Genomic DNA, 17,690 nt, shown 5'->3' on the forward strand with positions numbered 1-17,690 from the left:
TCATAGTGGGTCTGAATTCCCTGATGGTTAGTGATGATCTGCACCTTTCCATATACTTGTTGGACATTTTTCTGTCTCCTTTGGAAAAATGTATATTCAGGACCTTTGCCCATTGTTTTTCTGCTATCAGGTTGTAAAGATTGTTCTTTTATATATTAACCTTCATGATATATGTGATTTGCAAAGATTTTCCCCAATCCATAAACAGCTTTTTCACTAAAATATTTAATTAAAATAACATTATAATAAGCCAGTTTACTAGTTGAGCTGATTATACTAATTTTCTTATACACTGAATGCTACCTAATCAAAAGTTATTTGTCAAAGTCACTTTGTTCAACAAACTCCACTTTTTTTGCATTGTCTAAACTAAAAGCCATTCAATGACTATTCAAAAAAATTTCCCCACCACTTTGCTCTATTTAAAAATCTATATATCTCTTATCAATACTTCTAAGTTTCCCATTCCATATTTAAATCTTGTACATAATCCCAGTAATGACAGTGATTTATTCCCAGGTACACTTATGTAGTATGGAACAAAATCAGACTGTTTGAAAACATTTTTCCATTACAGATACAAAAGTTTGGGCAAATACTGGATAGATGCTCACCACATCCTTTTTCTTTACTTCCTTGCAATTAATGTTGCCAGGGGATTGAGTTTGAGTCAGTGGAATGTTTGCGTAAGGACTGCTGCACTTCCAGGATGCCATAAAATTCTCCCAAATTTCATCCCTATTCCCTTTCACCCCTCCACCACTGAATGGAAACAGCTGTGTGGATAGCCCAAGGGAAAAGGAAAATCATGGGAGAGAATGATGTTTTGTCCTTAAATGACTTTGAGGAAGATGTTTAACTGGGAAAAGTCATTATGAAACACTAACATGAGCAAGAGATAAATTTCTATTGTGCTGACTCACTGTATATTAGGATTTATCTATTAGATCAGCCAGTGTTACCCTCAATTATACAGAATCAGAGTTTTATATAAAATACCCCATCAACATTTATCAAGCTGTACTCTGGACTAGAATTTCCAATATTAACTATTCTATGTGTTAATTAAGTAAAAGAAGATAAATTCCTATGACAATAGTATGGTAAGATACATATAAACACACAACTGGGAAATGAGAGGAAAATTCAATATAAGAAGAATGCCTATTGTAAGAACATTGAAATGTCTGCATTTTTAGAAATTTGAACAAATGCTAAACAAAATGATATTCAATTTTTTCCTATAAATTATTTTTAATTATACTTAATGACAATATAATGAAATAATTACTTTCCTACAATGATGGGAGTGATATAAAGTGGTAAAACTATTTTGTCCATCTATTAGAGAATATATATTAAAAGCATTAAAAGGTCCATTCCTTGAATACAGTAATTGCACATAAGCAAACTATCTCAACAAACCTGTGCTAAGTGTACAAAATGGCTTTGGGCATTGACATGTCCAATGAAGTTTTATTTAGAATTCTACAAACTTAAACATTCAACAGTAAAAGAAAGGTAAACTTTCACAGAATGGAATATTATATGGTCCTTAAAACTGTTATCCAAAGAAACTACATAAGAATATGTACAAATTCTAAAATGGAATAGTACAAACTTACTTGTTGGCTTTGGGTACCTGGCACCACTTCTCTTTATGCTACCATTTTGATTTCCTTTTAAAGTACCATGCCCTCCCTCACCTGCAGTCCTTGTGATTCTGGCAGCTCTTCCTTCATCCCAGAGTGTGCTGGAGCTGCTGCAACTGGCCTACAGGAGCTGACTGTTAAACATTCAGGAATCATGCAAGTCAGGCATCTTCAAATTAGCCACGATGGAAGTATTTATACTAAAGAAACTAATAAATGCCACAAACACTAAGGCTTTTAAAAAGCCCTTTTTTTTTCTTTCTAATCTTTAAAGCCAATTTATAAGTGCATAACTGCCTCCAGTCCAACCTCTGCTCCAAGGTGGAAGGTATTTCCTAGTTTGACCATTCAGTATCCAGATGCCCCTGACAGCAGTTATTATTTAACAGAGGCAAATGACCTACTCAGAGCCAGAGCCAATGCAAATTGCTATCCCATAACCATAGAAGGGACCCTCTTTTCTACTGGGCTTAAACCTGGGAAGATAGTAGTCCAAAGCTGTGACTGTTAGTCATTGTTGGTATATAAACCATACTGCAAAAACTTAAATGCTTGTTTCACCCCAAATTCTTATGTTGAAACTCTAATCCGAAAGAGAAAGTGTTTGCAGGTGGGACCTTTGGGAGTGATGAGGTCATGAGGGTGGAGCCCTCCTCTATGGGATTAGTGTTTTATGGAATAGGTCACTCTGTGATAAACACTTGCAACCCATTCTTTCTTGATTGCACATGTGACATCCTCCACCTGGAATATATTTCAATGCTCCCATCACCAATAACATGTTTCCTTTGGCCAATTCCTACATAAATTTGACCACAGTTCCAATAGAACTGTCTCCAGAAAGTCTACCCTAACTACCCAAGGCTTTGTAATATGCCCTTTCACGTGATTTTGTTTTGTAATTATCTGTCTGCGTGTCTTTCTCCTCAGCCATGCTAACAAGCTCCTTTAAGGAAAATCTCCATTTATTCACCATGTATGACTGTATCATGGGGAACTAGCCTGGGCAATGCTGGCTTAATAAAAGTCTTCAGAGTGAGTGAACTTTGGACTCACTGCAAACCTGTCAGCATTTTGCCCATAACAAGTACTCAAAACCTATTTATAACATTTACCTTAGAAATATTTTCTGTCATGAAGTATGTAATTTTTACTTGAAATTTCTATTCTTAGAAAATTAAACTTCTTTTCAGTAGAAACATGCAATTTTTCATCATAAAAAAATTTTAGGTAAGAATTGATTCCAGGTTGCAAATCTGGGTTTTAATCTTTGAGATGGCTATAAAGTCATATGAACAAGATCATGAAAATATGTTTTTGAAGCCAATTATGATTGTCTCCAAATCTGCATTTACTTTTTTACCTAACACATGCAGGTCACTAAGATGCTGGGATCTTACTGTAGTCTCAGCATGGCCCATTTTGCACCTGGGTAGACTATGTTTGCAAGTATTGCATCTGTGCTAGAAAACTGGTGGCATTCTAAAGGATGCTCCCACTATACATTCACGCTGTTGTAGTCAAACTGACTGGACCAAGCATGGTGGGTGCTTCTGGCAAAAGCAATGTAAAATTGCCCACTTCCGAGAGGACAACAGGCCGCCACTCTGGACTGCTCCTTCAGGTGGAGCAATGGTAAGTCACTGCTGCAGCTCCTTGCTGCACATACCAGGCCAGGAATGGAGAGAATGACCAGTGGCTACTGCAAAGGTTCCCTTCACCTCCTCACTATTCCCATGTATTTTCTTGCAGGAAAAGCTCATCACCTGTGATCACAGAAGCATGCCTCTTATTTTACATGCTCTGTCTTCTACTTTAAAGAGGCTAAGAACATGTAAAACTAGGGCATTCTGAAGCCTCAGCCAGAATAGAAAAGACGGTAAGAACAGGGCAGGAGGTAAAATTGGGGAAAGTGAGAAATTTAACTAACCAATCGGGAAATGCCATTGTTTTGTTCAGACTATGTTACTGCAAATGTGAAAAAGTAAATAAATTGCTGAGAATTGAAAGACAAATTTTGAGGGTGTAGGCCAACTTAAACTTCTGGCATAAGTACACATATTCATTTCTAAAATGAATAAAATCTACTGAGAGAAAAACTGAAGACTTGTTTGAACTCCATTGCAAACCCTTATTTTTAAAAATCCTATTTAATGCTGACATTTATCCAAAATACACATTTGTCTATGAATGGTATAATTATACCTAGGTTAATATTACACAGGAGTAAATCCTGTCATCTCTGAGATTCATTCAGTGGATCTCATTATGAAGACTTTTTTCACTACCAGTGGAATACCACTGTTAAAAACTATTTTATTTATATCCATTTCTCCCTTAAATATGTTAAAAAGGAAATATCAATCTAAGCCTTATGTCTCTAGAAGAGTTGAGTGTTCCTATTGCAGAAAGTATGCTCAGTCTTCCTGTTTCAGGAAAAAAGTCAACTCATCAGAAACGCTCTCTGACTAATATGTATTAATGCTAACTTTCATGATTCTGTAAAAACCAAAGACCTTTTCTTAAGAATCCTTAGAACGAAATATCAGGATACTGTTTCCTCCACATACTGACAGAGAAAAAGATTTTAAGTTTATATAATCATGCTATTTAATAAAGAGATATTATATATTTCCAGTTCAGTGGTCCAAACTTCCAGTTTGCTTTATAAAGTGGGGAAAAAATAAAAAAGTATGAGAGTATTACTCATAACACTTTATAAGATTGTTTGAAATTGCATGCTAACAGGAAGAAAATTTTCCTGGGCCCAAAATAACTAGAATGAACCTTGTTTCATTGATGGAGAAGAGTAACTAATAAGGGAAGTACAGCTCAGATAACATCTGTTTATTACATTCCACCAGCATGTAGACAGGGCTCCCAAGGAAGCCAGGAGTGTACACACCACCTAAGTTGGGAACTCTTCGGTGCCACTGTTTTGCTGGCAATCATGACAATCTTGACCTGCAGAGTAGTTTACAACTTCAAAACTTGCTCTAGGGGCTGGAGTTGTGGTTCACTGGTAGAGTGCTCACCTAGCATGCATGCATGAGGCACTGGGTTCCATCCTCAGCACCACATAAATGTAAAATAAAAATATTTTGTCCACCTAAAACTTAAAAATAAATATTAAAAAATCTTGCGGGCTGGGAATGTGGCTCAGGCGGTAGTGCGCTCATCTGGCATGCGTGCAGCACGGGTTCGATCCTCAGCACCACATACCAACAAAGATGTTGTGTCCGCCGAGAACTAAAAAATAAATATTAAAAATTCTCTCTCTCTCTCTCTCTCTCTCTCTCTCTCTCTCTCTCTTTCATAGGTTTCACATCCTTGAACTTGACCAACTGTGGGTCAAAAATATTTAAAAAAAAAAAAAAATCTTGCTCTAGGAGCATGTGGCAGGTAACAGTGAAAATTCAATAGCCACAGGAACCCTTGAAGGGATGTGCTGGAATGTGGGTGAAGCCCACCTGTGTTTGGGCACATGTCCTATCGAGGTGTCTTTATGCACTTTACATACCAACTCCTCCACTGGACTGCCCTCCATAAAAAGTAAGTGGAGGAAAAGAATCAAAAGTGAACCTATTTTTAGAGTAGAAGACAATAATATTACTATACAGTGAGAAAACAAAAAATTATAATGTTCAGGGAAAAGTTTGAAGGCCCTAAAGTCTCTAGGTTAAAAAGATAAAACATTTACAGTGTAAGCCACAGGCCATTTCTTTAAAAAAATATTTAAAAATAAGCAAAAGATAGAGAGATTGAAAGTCAATTCAATAAGCATAGACGTGTTCCCAGAGCATTCTCAGTATCTCTCTGTAACAAACAATCTTCTGAAATTTTGACTCCAAGAACGAATTGTTTGGAAAGCTGTAAGGAAAAGCTGATTAAAGACTAAGCAATCAGCCTTTCTTCTCCTCCCTGATGACCCCAAGGAATGCGATGAAATGTGATAGGCAGCTCCTGTCAATCTGGGTCCATTCTGGAATATTTGCAGTGAACTCAGAGTTCTCAGCTGGTCATTCAACAGCTCCACAGAGCAGCAAGGGGGCTTCAGACCTGCCAGGACTGGAAAGTAATTAATACTCCATAGGTTTGCCCCACTTATCCTGTTTCTTCAGAGGATAGTACAGAGAAGAGGGACCCATTGTTGTTCAGCAGGAAAAAAAGAAAAAAATAAATAAACAGGCACAGAGAAACCGTGAAAAAAAAAATGAGCAAGAATCCATATGATGAAATGAAGGAAAAGAAAAAAAGAACAAAGTGAAGAAAAAAGATGTTTGGGTCATAATTAGCACTGGTTATCTTCTGTATCAAAGTTTCCATTTTAGGAAAATTAAAATTTAATTTTAAGTTAACTTAATATAACTAATTAATATTTAGTTTTAAAAAATTTAAACCAATTAAATATGATGATATTATATCGAAAAGTATATATTGTTATGCAAAAACATAATTTTGTTTATTATTTCTTATGTCTATTAATGATATGTACTATTAACAAATAATTAATAGGAATTTTAAAATAAAAACCAAGTCCCCAAGAAACTTTCCATGCACAAGGCTCCAAAGCGCAGCTTATTTCTATTATTCTTTAAAAGTTTATCATCCAACTAAAGTAGGATTCTAATGTTTTAAGATTGTTTTGTTATTGTTTTTAATAGATAGGCAATGTACCTAAAGCATGTGAAATATTTTTATAACGAGGTCAGAGTAGCCCTGGGTTTTTATATTTTTCTAAATAAGGAATGTAGTGTTGTAAGATAAGAGGAGACATTCTTAGATATTTTGAATTAAGCAATTCAGTGTGTTCCCTCGAAGGGAATGGGAAGTAACATATTCATTATTACTTATTCCAAATCTCTAAGAGTGTTTTTTAAATGTTATATTTTAGAAACAAAGACTGTTCAAAAACACCCTAATAGCTCAAGAAAAGCTGTTGCTTTCTTATTGCCATTCTGTATTATTTTGCAAGCTGTCAAATATTTACTAAGAGCAAAATAGTACATAGTTTAGAGAAATCAGGTAGCAAGAAAAGTCTTAAATTCTCCCTTTCAAGGAAGATATTCAACATCACATTTTACATGAGCATTAACAACACCTGTGTAAGTAGCTGATTCAAAATAAATACTGTGACCAGTATCATGATTATAGGAATTGACTGACATAGCAGGTCCATAGCCTTAACCTACCCTTCAACTTTATTCCCTACAATCTCTTCCTTATTCTCTCACTCCAACCACACTTTTTTTTCTGTTTCCTGAAAGACCTATGCTCCTTTCCAACATAGGGCCCTTTAGCATGCAACTTCTTCTGCCTAAAACACTGTGTCCTTGCCTTCTATTTATTCTCCTCCCTGAGATCTCAAACAAACCACTGTATCTGTGGGAGAGCTTTTAATGACCCTCCAAGTGTGGATCTAGGCCCCTCCATGTCCACACATGTACAACTATGTAATCACCATCCATAACCCTTGCTCATCAGACTGCTGCAATACACCAGGGCTCTGGTAATGTTGCTTCCTATGATATCCCCAGCGGTTAGCACAACATGGAACACACACTGGAAATCAAAATATTGCTCTAGTGTGGAATGAAATCATCATGTATAACCCTGGGTGAGACAATACTAACGTTCCTAAAATAGCAGCTTTGAAACCTCAAGAAATTTGGAAACCGTTGGGGAAGAAAAGATACATGTTGACCAAGAAAACAAAGGCATGTTCATAAAATTTGTGAATAAAGCTGAATTAGGTGACTTATGTCCCCTTTTAAGACTTGGATCCTGTGATAATTAGAGAAGAAGGTAGGAAAACATCTGAGGTGGCAAATATCATGAGCAAAAATATCAAGGAAGAAGGAAAACCAATTTTGACAAGAGTTAACAGCCTACCCTGCAGACAGGGGAAGGACTGTGTTACCAAGAACAGGTGAGGAGGTGAGGCACAGGGCCAGCAGCCCCATGGAAAGGGCCTTCACCCAGGGCTGGGCACATTGGCTTCCATCAGCACAAACTGGTGAAGGGGCCGCCACAGAAAGGGATCATTTTAAGACGAGCAAACTACAGGGTACATTTTAAAAACAGTTGGCAATGGAGAATTAAGTTTTAAAATAACAGTTTTACATGAATATGATTACAAAGTGGAAAGAGAATAAGGATAAACAACCTTATGTTGACTTAATCATTTAGGAAAGGGCTCAGCTACAAGCAATAGAAAGTCTACACTACAGTGGGTTAACCAGATTGAACTGCTTCCTTCTCTCCTCACAACTGAAAGCAGAGGCAAGCAGCTCAGGGTTTAGTTAGGCAGGTCCATCTAGCTCCCAATAACTGGAGCTCATTCTGCTTTTCCCTGAATCTGTTATTAAAGTCACCAGATGGATAATTCTCACAGCACCTCGGTAAAAACACTGGCCTCGTATTTATTTGCATGTTACTACGTTTCAATAGGAAAAATACAAGGCATGCCTCAATAAAGAGATGAACTGATTCAGAACTAGACGTCCATATTACTGGGGATCCAAGGACAGTGTCTAAGAGTTCTGGATATGAATTCCAAATGCAATGACGGAGTTTTATGGTGTACTCTAAGTTTCCCATCCAGCCATCAGGCTGAAGAATCCAGCACAGCTTCACTACTGGAAATCCCCTAAACTTGGCAAGCAAAGGGATTAGTATTGCCACACCTGACAGCTTGGGTCAGTGACATGGCAGAATCATGACATATCTAGGCTTCCAACCAAGAGAAGAAAAACAGCCTTCAAGCAAGGAGAGGCTCAGAATAGTTCCGTAAAGCCCCGCCATGCCACTCAGCTTCTTCTTCCTGGCCTACCTTTTCTGATCTCCTTATCTCAGGCCAGATCCCTACTGAGGGCTCCTCCCTCAAGGTTGTCTCCTACAAGGGATAGAGAAACCCTAACTCAAATGGGGGTTCAATTTTACAGAGTAACTGGAAGCCCTTTCAGTTTGCTCTGTTATGCAACAATAACCACCCAAAAAAGTGTGTGTGGGGGGGAGCCTAGGCTGTAACTTACTGTAGAGCACTTGCCTAACAAATGTGAGGTGCTGGGTTCCATCCTCAGTACCACATAAAGAATAAATAAATCAAATAAAGGTATTGTATCCATGTACAACTAAAAGTATTTTTAAAGGCAAAAGATAGTGATCCAATTTCATTATTAAAAAAGCAAATATTAAAAGCTAAGTTAAAAATTATCCTGTGCTAACCGACACATATATTATTTTTAAGGATATAAATTTAATATGAATAATAGAGAAATAAAGAGGGTGTCAAATCACAAATTTCGCACTAATGTTCCCAGTGACTTCATCAACGAGTGTTCTCTGAACTGTCAGTGTTTTTACAACTTAGGCAATTCCTGCTGAGAGACCAATACTGACTAATTCATCTTTGAAATAAATCACAAAACAAAAAAACCCAAAAACCAAAAAAAACAAAAAAAAAAACAAAAAAAAAAACTCACAAGTGCTAATGCTTATTCATATTTAAAACAGAAAACCACTGGTCATGCTTATATTTGATGCAATGTTATTACAGTATCTCATTTCAGCTTTTAAACAATAGTTTATTCCCAGAATAACCATAAGATATGTCTAAGGGAAAAAGTTAAAAACAGGTTCACACAGTGAGAAAGAAGAATAAGTTGGGAGGGTGGAGGGAAAAGTGTTTAGACCAGAGAAGAGGAAAACATAAAGAGAGAAAAGTACTATTTAAAATCGTTCAAGACACATTGGACTATTGCAATTATTGAGCAGTCTGGCATCAATGGTAGCACTTTCAGAAACTATCTTTTTTTTCATTGATTTTTTTTAAAAACATATTTTTTTCACACTTAACCTCTCTGAAATTTGGATATAACACACTATCAACTGTGTATTATACTTTGATCAGAAGACTGTAAAATAATGATGTTTTTGTAATTTAAGGTATCCGATCAATCAAACATGCTAAGTTCAGTCTGTTTGGAACACTTGAGGGTATTACTTTCTAAATTTTATTATAGTATGCAACACCACCACGTTGTGATAGCACTAGTATACCCATTTTGTCATTTTAATCTTATTTTTTCTAAATATTTATTTTATATCACTGAAAAACATGTATATAGTCCTATAAAAGAAAGGGTATCAATACTTTCAGAATCATAAAACCTTAAGGGTTAGAAAGCTTCTTGTAGAGCATACACTGAAATCCTCTCATTATATAATATAAAGAAGCTGAGGCTGGAGAGGGTCCACTTTGTCCAGGAACCTCCAGCTAGCCTAGCCCCTACAAGGCCAGCCACGGAACCTGGCCTTAGGATCAAACCCAGGGCCTTGTGCATGTGAGGCAAGCACTCTACCAACTGAGCTATTTCCCCAGCCCAGCTCAGCAATTTTTATACTGCTTTAAGCTGCTGCTTCTACACAGCATCTTGGGTAAAAGTATTAGATAACTAAGCACTAGAATTTAAATATACATATATGTCCCTAAGTACTTAGTTTTAGGAATGTTTAAAAATAAAAGCTGTTTTTCTTTTTTTTTTCTTCACTTTTTTTCACCATCTTGCCAGAAAAATTGCAAATACTGAAACAACCAGCAGAGGGAGATTTTATTCTCAGTTGGTGCAAATAAAGAATGAACATACCTTGTTTTGAAATTTTCAATCATAAAATTGTTAAGGCTATGGAATTCCTGTTTGATATAATTACAAGTTTATAACAAAGTTGAAATATATTTTTTTAAATTCTTAACTAGCTGGCTTTTTAAGATAAATGATTTCCATGTATTTTGATATATGTAACATACACACATATTAATGTTGTTTATGTTTATAGATACACACACATTAATGTCTGTTCGTGTGCATTTGTGCTTGTGTGGCCTTACCAGGAATCATTACCAGGACTCAAACTTGAGGTTCTCCTGGAATTTAGAATGGTCATGTCTAACTTTTTCTTCAAATCATGAAAGAACTACATAAACTGATTTTATTTTAGAAAATACAAAATAATAGTCCTAATATTTTCTCAAATACACTTGAATGTGTATGAGCAAATATGCATGCAGGAGGCTATATCATGTATGAGTAATGAGGAGGTGATAATCACTTTCTGACAATGCAGTTTTTGCCAAAACAATTGTTTAATTCTCTTTTGGAACTGTGTTACGAGTAAGCATTTTTACTACTGTACAGGGGCAGAAATCTTTATCCTTTCAGGGAGTTAAGTTTCTGAAATTACCAAAACTCTTGCTTCTTTCTTCTGCCAAAAAGAGATTCTTATTTTTAAGATTTGGCTTAGGGTACTGGGACATGGCCAGGACAGCCAGCCCCACAGACTGCCCCAAGCAACAGTCTGAGACGGTTCATCAGCCCAGCTATTTTTAATCTGCCTTGGCTGCCAAGCATGGGCATTATAGTTTACAAAATAATATGAGACCCAGTGCCTATTTTCATGGAGTCCAGTCCAGGTGCCCACAGTGGCTGGGAGCCTCTGGAGTCCACTCTGTGATCAGATTCTAGACCACAGGTTTATTATCAGCTATGAGTCTTAGATTCCTCATAGGGCAAAGTGGGGAAAACACTGGCAAACTGATAGCATCCAGTGTTAGGGATTACCATGATAAACTCTGGAAAACAATAAGGCAGTTAGGAATAAGTTCCAAGAGACCACTTAGAGACACGTTTTGTTCTAAGACACTGATATGTCCGTTCAGTCATGATGTCTTTGAGGCAAGACTGAGGGCACAGTAAGGAAAAGTAAATAGGAGAGAAAAAGGCAGACTGCAGGAGAGGTGAGGCGTGCCCCATGAGTAGGGCACAGGTAGAAGAAGAGGCATCAAAGGCACACTGTGGAATGGGGGCATATGTGTCTCCTCTGAGAGGTGCCTCCTGTGTTGGTGAGCCAGAGGCCTGGATCCCAGTCCTGCCTCTGCCACTTATTAAGGGGAGCTCAGGGAAGACATTCAACTTCTCCAAGCCAATTTTCCTCATCCAAAACGGGTTTGGCCACGAACCTTGTATGGTGCTTATGAGGATGAAAGAGAATGTACAATCAGTCCTGAACAGACTGCAGCTGTTGTTACTTTTATTGGTCTGTGTGGAGCACAGTGAATGGACCAAATTGCCCACAGCAGCAAGCTAGAGCTGGATAAAGGTGATGGAAAGTCCAGAGTGGGAGGCTTTTTATCTCAGGGATGAAATTCAGGGAAAAAATGAAGGAAAAGCAACATGGAGACAGATGTCCAGAAGAACATGCCAACAGCAGGTCAGTATCACAAAAGCCCAAACTTATTTTTACTGAAACTGTTTTTATTCAACTAATGGTTATAACCAGTTGAGTATGCCTTATCCAAAATCTGAGGTACAGAAATGTTTCAGAATTAGGATTTCTTTTTATTTTGGAGTATCTGTATATACATGAAGAAATATCTTGGGGAGGGGACCCATGTCTAAACACGAAATTCATTTGTGATTCACACACACACATGTCCACATAGTCTTAAAGTGATTTTCTATAATATTTTTAATGCACTTGTGTTTTGACTATGACCCATCACACAAAGTCAGGAATGGAATTTTCCACTTGCAGTATCACAGTGTCTCAAATCATGTCAAATTTTGGAGCATCTGGTTTGGGATTTTCCGATTAGGGATGATGAACCAGTAAATACCAATTCTGTTCCTTCTCAGTGCTAGAAACGTGGGTCTGGTGATGATCAAAGGTGATACAGCCCCCACTGTCAAAAAGCTAACCTTCTAGTGCCTCCTCTTATCTGCTGAACCAAGTCTTCATGCCAGATACATTTTTCTCTCCCTCAAATAAACAAACTAAAATTCCCTGACTAGCAATCCCCAAGATTTTGAAAGGAGAATAATCTAACCACCTCTCATGTTGATTTAAAAACCAAAAAGTCCTCAGCACATATTAATTGGATTGAATTTCAAAAATTCAAATTAGAGTCCTTCTCAAGTTAAAGAAAGGGAGCAGTGGGAATGAGCATTTGAAAACTATACATTCTTTCTCTCTAGTGGGATTAAATGAAAAACAACACATTTGCTACAAGAAAACTTTTAAATGAAAAAACAATTCATTTGCTACAAGAAAACTTTTGTATATCTACTTTCATAGTATGAAGTACAGAGAATTTAAATTTTAGTAATAGGGAGATCCATAAGATCTGAAATTAAGAAAAACATGACATTGCATAGGTGGAAGGAAAAGAGCAGTTCACATTTTTTGCTCAAGTACAGTTGCACATTTATGTTTCATCCCCTCAAGTATTCCGTGAGGATGCATCAATATTCTGAAGATAGAGAAACTGATTCTCAGAAAGGTTTAAAAGAATGCACTCAAAGTCACACTGCAGATTAGTGGCAGAGCTGAGCTCAAACTGAGGGTTTCGAACTCACAACCACACAATCTCCACTAAGGCCCCCTTCCTAAAACTCACTTCTCAGGAAAGAAAACATTTTGTGAATAACAAAAACAGTACTGAGTGGCAGTCTTCCTGGGTAAATTCTCAACTAAGTGACCCCAGGAAAGGAAAGAAATCAAGGTTGGAAAAGAATGTAAATTCTGTAGGAAGAGCAGTAATGATACTCACTACCTTTCACCACCATCTACCAGGCAAGCACACCATCTAAACTCAACCAGTGAACTACCATTACCTCCTCCTCCCAGGAAATCTGCTTTTCCCCCTGACCACACCAGTGTTCCCATACAAGTCATGGAGTGCATTTGTTCAAAAACATAATCATATCCTATATTGGGCATCATAATGTTAACATCAATGAAACAAGACTTCAAAGGCACTTGTAGTAGAGATGGCTAGTTGCCCACAACAGCCTCCCTTTCCTTTTCCATCCTATTAAATCTTGATTCTGGGAAAGAGAGCTATCTCCTGGACTCAGACCTGCATTTCCTAACTTCCCTTCATGTCAGAGTTCCCTGGATGACACAATCCCACCTCTAAGTAGAAGCTCCTGGTTATTCCAGAGAATCACTTACATGGAATAAAACTAGCCAGCCTCCCCTTGTTCCTTCCCACTGTCTGTGCAAAGACTGTGCACAGGGTGGCTGGAGATATGCATCTCTCTATATATAAAAGGTAAAAGGACCTAGACTAGGAAAGAAACAATAAAAGCAAAAAGGAACCTGGTTGCCTAAGGACACTGTAAAAGTGCTACATCAGCTTTGGCCTGATCCTTCTTATAAAGTGAAAGAAAAATAAATCTCTTCCTTGTTTAATCTACTGTCCTTTCACTCTTCTGGTTAAATGAAATTAAATTCTGCCTATAACTGACAGAGTACTTTATTTAGAGCTCTACTCCCATAAAAATAGCAAAATTTAACTGTTAAAAAAAGTTTTGAAAAACAAATATTGCAAGGAATACAAAATTAAACAAGATACAGGAAGACTAAAAACCAAATGTGAACAGCCAAGAAACATAAAATATACCTCAGAGACAGCAAATACGATTCAAATATTATAAAAGGTAATATTAACAATTGGTGTCCCAGGGAGGTAGTTGCTAAATTGACAAATGACGTGTCCATTGACTCTGAATTAAAACACTGGGAAGACAAACATGAAAAGAGTCTTAGAAGGCTTTAGGATGAGAGAGCCTGAGATCGGACATAGATAATAGCAGTTCAATAGCAGCATTAGGAAAAGCAAACAGGAGCCTGGACTAGTTGTAAGTCACAGAGCACAGCCCTGGGAGTAGAAGTAGAGACACAAATGCTAAGTGTCTTGAAGTGCAAGGTGGAAAACTGGGTGAAGTGGAAGCAACCCATAAAGCTGAGCAGGGTGAGGGGCATCCAGGCTCCCAGAGTATGCACTAAGCAGGTTTGCACAGATTTTGTTCCTACTTAAAGTTTCTGGGATAAACAATGACACGATGATCTGTATTCTTTCCTCTTCAAAATGATTTTTGGAAAATTATAGCATTGACTCTGATCATTTGAAGAAGATAGTTCTAAACTATCATCCTTTTATGAATGGGAAATTAGATCTTATAAATGACACTGCATTATACTATATGATTTTCAAAAGGACTTAAATATTAAGAAAATATATATTATAAAAAATGTGGCTTTTTTCTCTTAGATTTCTGAAGATTTCTATGTGCTTATGACAACCTTGTGTAAATGTAATTTGGATAAAGAATGTAAATATGCTTGCAAATAATGTTCAAAATAATGCTAATCTAATAGAGGCATGGAACATGTCTACCCGTGGAATCAAGACATGGACATCTGGCCTTTGTTCTACAAAACAATATAAATGTAATAATGAGTTTAATTTAAGCTTTACAGTATGGGAGTTTACAGTGCGGGATCTTAAAATGTTTTCTTGATGATATATGCCAATCTGGAGTTCCAGGTACAAATTGTCTCTCCTGATCTATTTTGCTCCTCTACCCCTCTTTTTCTCTCAAACACACACACACACACACACACACACACACACACACACACACACATATACACAATAGCTTTCCACACAAAATGTTTTCTGGAACATATGGGAGTTGGTGGAGGTGCAGAGGAAGATGAAAGGATTTGCCTAAGCTAATTCCAGACCTGAAGTTGGTAATTATACACACCATAAGACAATTTCATTAACATATTAATTTCAGGAGGTAACATGTATCTAAGAGAAACACATTGGAAGTCACAAGACCCAGATTCTATTTCTAGCTTTGTCATTGACCTTCTTGGTGACCTTGCATAAGTCACTCAACACCCAAGAGACTTAGTCTTCCTATTTAAAAAAAAAAAAAAAAAGAAGAAGAAGAAAGAAAAAGCTAGAACCTAGCAGTCATCTCAGAAAAATGCTATGGAGTAAAAGATTCATTCAGAGTGTTTTGGTCTGGGATATAATGAAACCTTCTTCACTAAAACTCTGATTCACTAGAATCCAACAAATCAGATCTTAACAGAATTGGATGAAGTAAAAAATCATTTCCAATTTACTTGACAGAGTCTTCCAAAATACTCTATTCCTTAAAGATCAAACTTGCTCTGCCACAAAGAAGAATCATACCATGTTAAGTACCATGTTTAAAATTCACCTTCCTCACTACTCCCAAGAGAATCTTATGACCATTTTGATCAGACATAAGGGCTGATAAGAAAATTGCTCCCAACTGCTTTTGAGCACTTTCAAAAATATTTTTGGCCTTTCAAATGATTAGGATTGTGATTGGAAAATTACCTTGCAAGAGCTACTCATTCAGGATGAGTGATCTTTTTGCCAAATCTATGAGAAAAGCACAGAAGACAATACATAGCCACCCAAATACTCTGAGGAATGCTTGCATTTATTTGTGAGATCATTTTAAATCATACATACAGAAAATGACAAGTTAATTATAATTGTGAAATAATTTCATATCATGAAAGAAATAATAATTGTAGTCATTGTGGACCAGCGTTTTAGTCAGAAAAATATACAATTCCTAAAATAAAAGATATAAAGATATTCAGGGGAAAAAAAAGAATAGTCAGATGGATCATTTGAGGGTTAAAATGTCAAGAGAAAGAAGCAGCCTAAGCACTTTAAGCAAATAAAGATGCATTAAATTATATAAATGTTTCATGGTACACTCACCAAAGAGAAACAAATTGGACTTGGGCCTAGGGAATTTTGACTTATGTAATTATTCTAATGGAAACCTGACAAGAAATTTATTATTAAGAAAACAAAGAGAAATCATAATGATGTGTCTATTGACAGCTCAGATCTAACATCAATGATAATCACAACTTTCCAAAGTAATCTCATTTTTCTCTTTACAAAAGACCAGAAGCTCTTTTTCAACCAATGTTTACTCATAACAATTTCTCCTAGACTAACTAACTGCTCAAAGTCCCCCCAAATGATGGCATTAAAAAAAAACCCACACAAGAAATTATTTAAATATTGACTATGACCATGAAAATACAAAATGTTTTATTACCCGATTCATAGAAATATAGACACAAATATCACTGAAAAAGATCGTTTACTAAAACTCCTCAGTGATTTTCGCACAAGTAAGAATGTGAAGACTCCCAGAGTTTAAGTGATTTGCCTAAGGTCAAGCAGCTAGTAAATGGCGAGTTCACAGGGTATGCTTTCCCTCATAGCAACATATCATCAAAAACAAGCCACATGATAGCACTTTCTTGCTTAATCTAAATTTCAAAACTAACTGGATTAAAAAAAATTCAGACATAAAAACACACATCTGATATATGCTAACATACCTTTTTACATTCTCAGGCAGATGGCCTATATTGTCATTACTAATGCACAGCTAAATCCAATTCAACATAACCAGTCAACCTCAAAGCAAAATATTTTCAACTAAATTTACTTAATATGAGAGAAAGACATCAAGAAAGACAGAGAACACATGTTGGAAAAATTACCAGATAGCTATTTCAACGTGAAGTCAAACGTCCCTAGGAAGTAGATAGTCAACTGATAAGAAAATAAACTGAAAACCTAAAAATTAAAAGCAATAAAAAAGAGACACTTGAAAAACAAAGCACCTAAATGTTTGATCGCTCGTGTCTCAAAATAAATTAAAACATGACCTTTGACTTAATGGAATGCTCTTAATAGTTAACAGTTAACTGGTGAAAGTCAAGCACAGAAATAAACATAACAGTTTCTAGTGTCACCAAAACCATTCAGAAAGCATATTGCCTAAACTGTGCTTTCCTTTTCTAGTGCTTTCTCTTTCAATGCAGCAGATTTAATTCTTCCAGAGTTTAGTGCAATCCATTTTGCTTGATGTATTTACAAGAGCAGTTTAATGTGGCTACGTTACGCCGTGCGTATTTCACCTTATAAAATGTAATACTGAAAGTAATACATGACAGTGATCTTTACAAAAACTAATAAATATTTTCATAGATGGAATCAATTGCATTAATAATTAACGAATTTAATGGAAAGTTTTTCTTAAGCAAACAGAAAGAAACTCAATAGAAATGGGTAGAAACTTGATAATAAACTGGTACCACATGTTTAAACAGGAA

At 36.4% G+C, this 17,690-nt stretch overlaps 1 protein-coding gene across 4 annotated transcripts in view; it reads right to left on the reverse strand.

Annotated features, from left to right (window-relative positions):
* Positions 1–17,690, reverse strand: part of Grb14 (growth factor receptor bound protein 14) — a 113,260-nt gene that overhangs the window by 42,849 nt on the left and 52,721 nt on the right. Inside the window, exon 1 of one of the 4 annotated variants that reach the window (XM_078017501.1) lies at positions 1,707–1,823. The exons of the other annotated variants lie outside the window; for them this stretch is intronic. Within the exon in view, the coding sequence (XP_077873627.1) occupies positions 1,707–1,808 (102 nt within the window). The 5' untranslated portion in view covers positions 1,809–1,823. Of the gene's footprint in view, positions 1–1,706; positions 1,824–17,690 lie in introns of those variants that run through there. 4 annotated transcript variants of the gene reach the window in all.

Source organism: Ictidomys tridecemlineatus, chromosome 7 (assembly GCF_052094955.1).
Source record: "Ictidomys tridecemlineatus isolate mIctTri1 chromosome 7, mIctTri1.hap1, whole genome shotgun sequence".
In the NCBI taxonomy this organism is placed as follows: Eukaryota; Metazoa; Chordata; class Mammalia; order Rodentia; family Sciuridae; genus Ictidomys; species Ictidomys tridecemlineatus.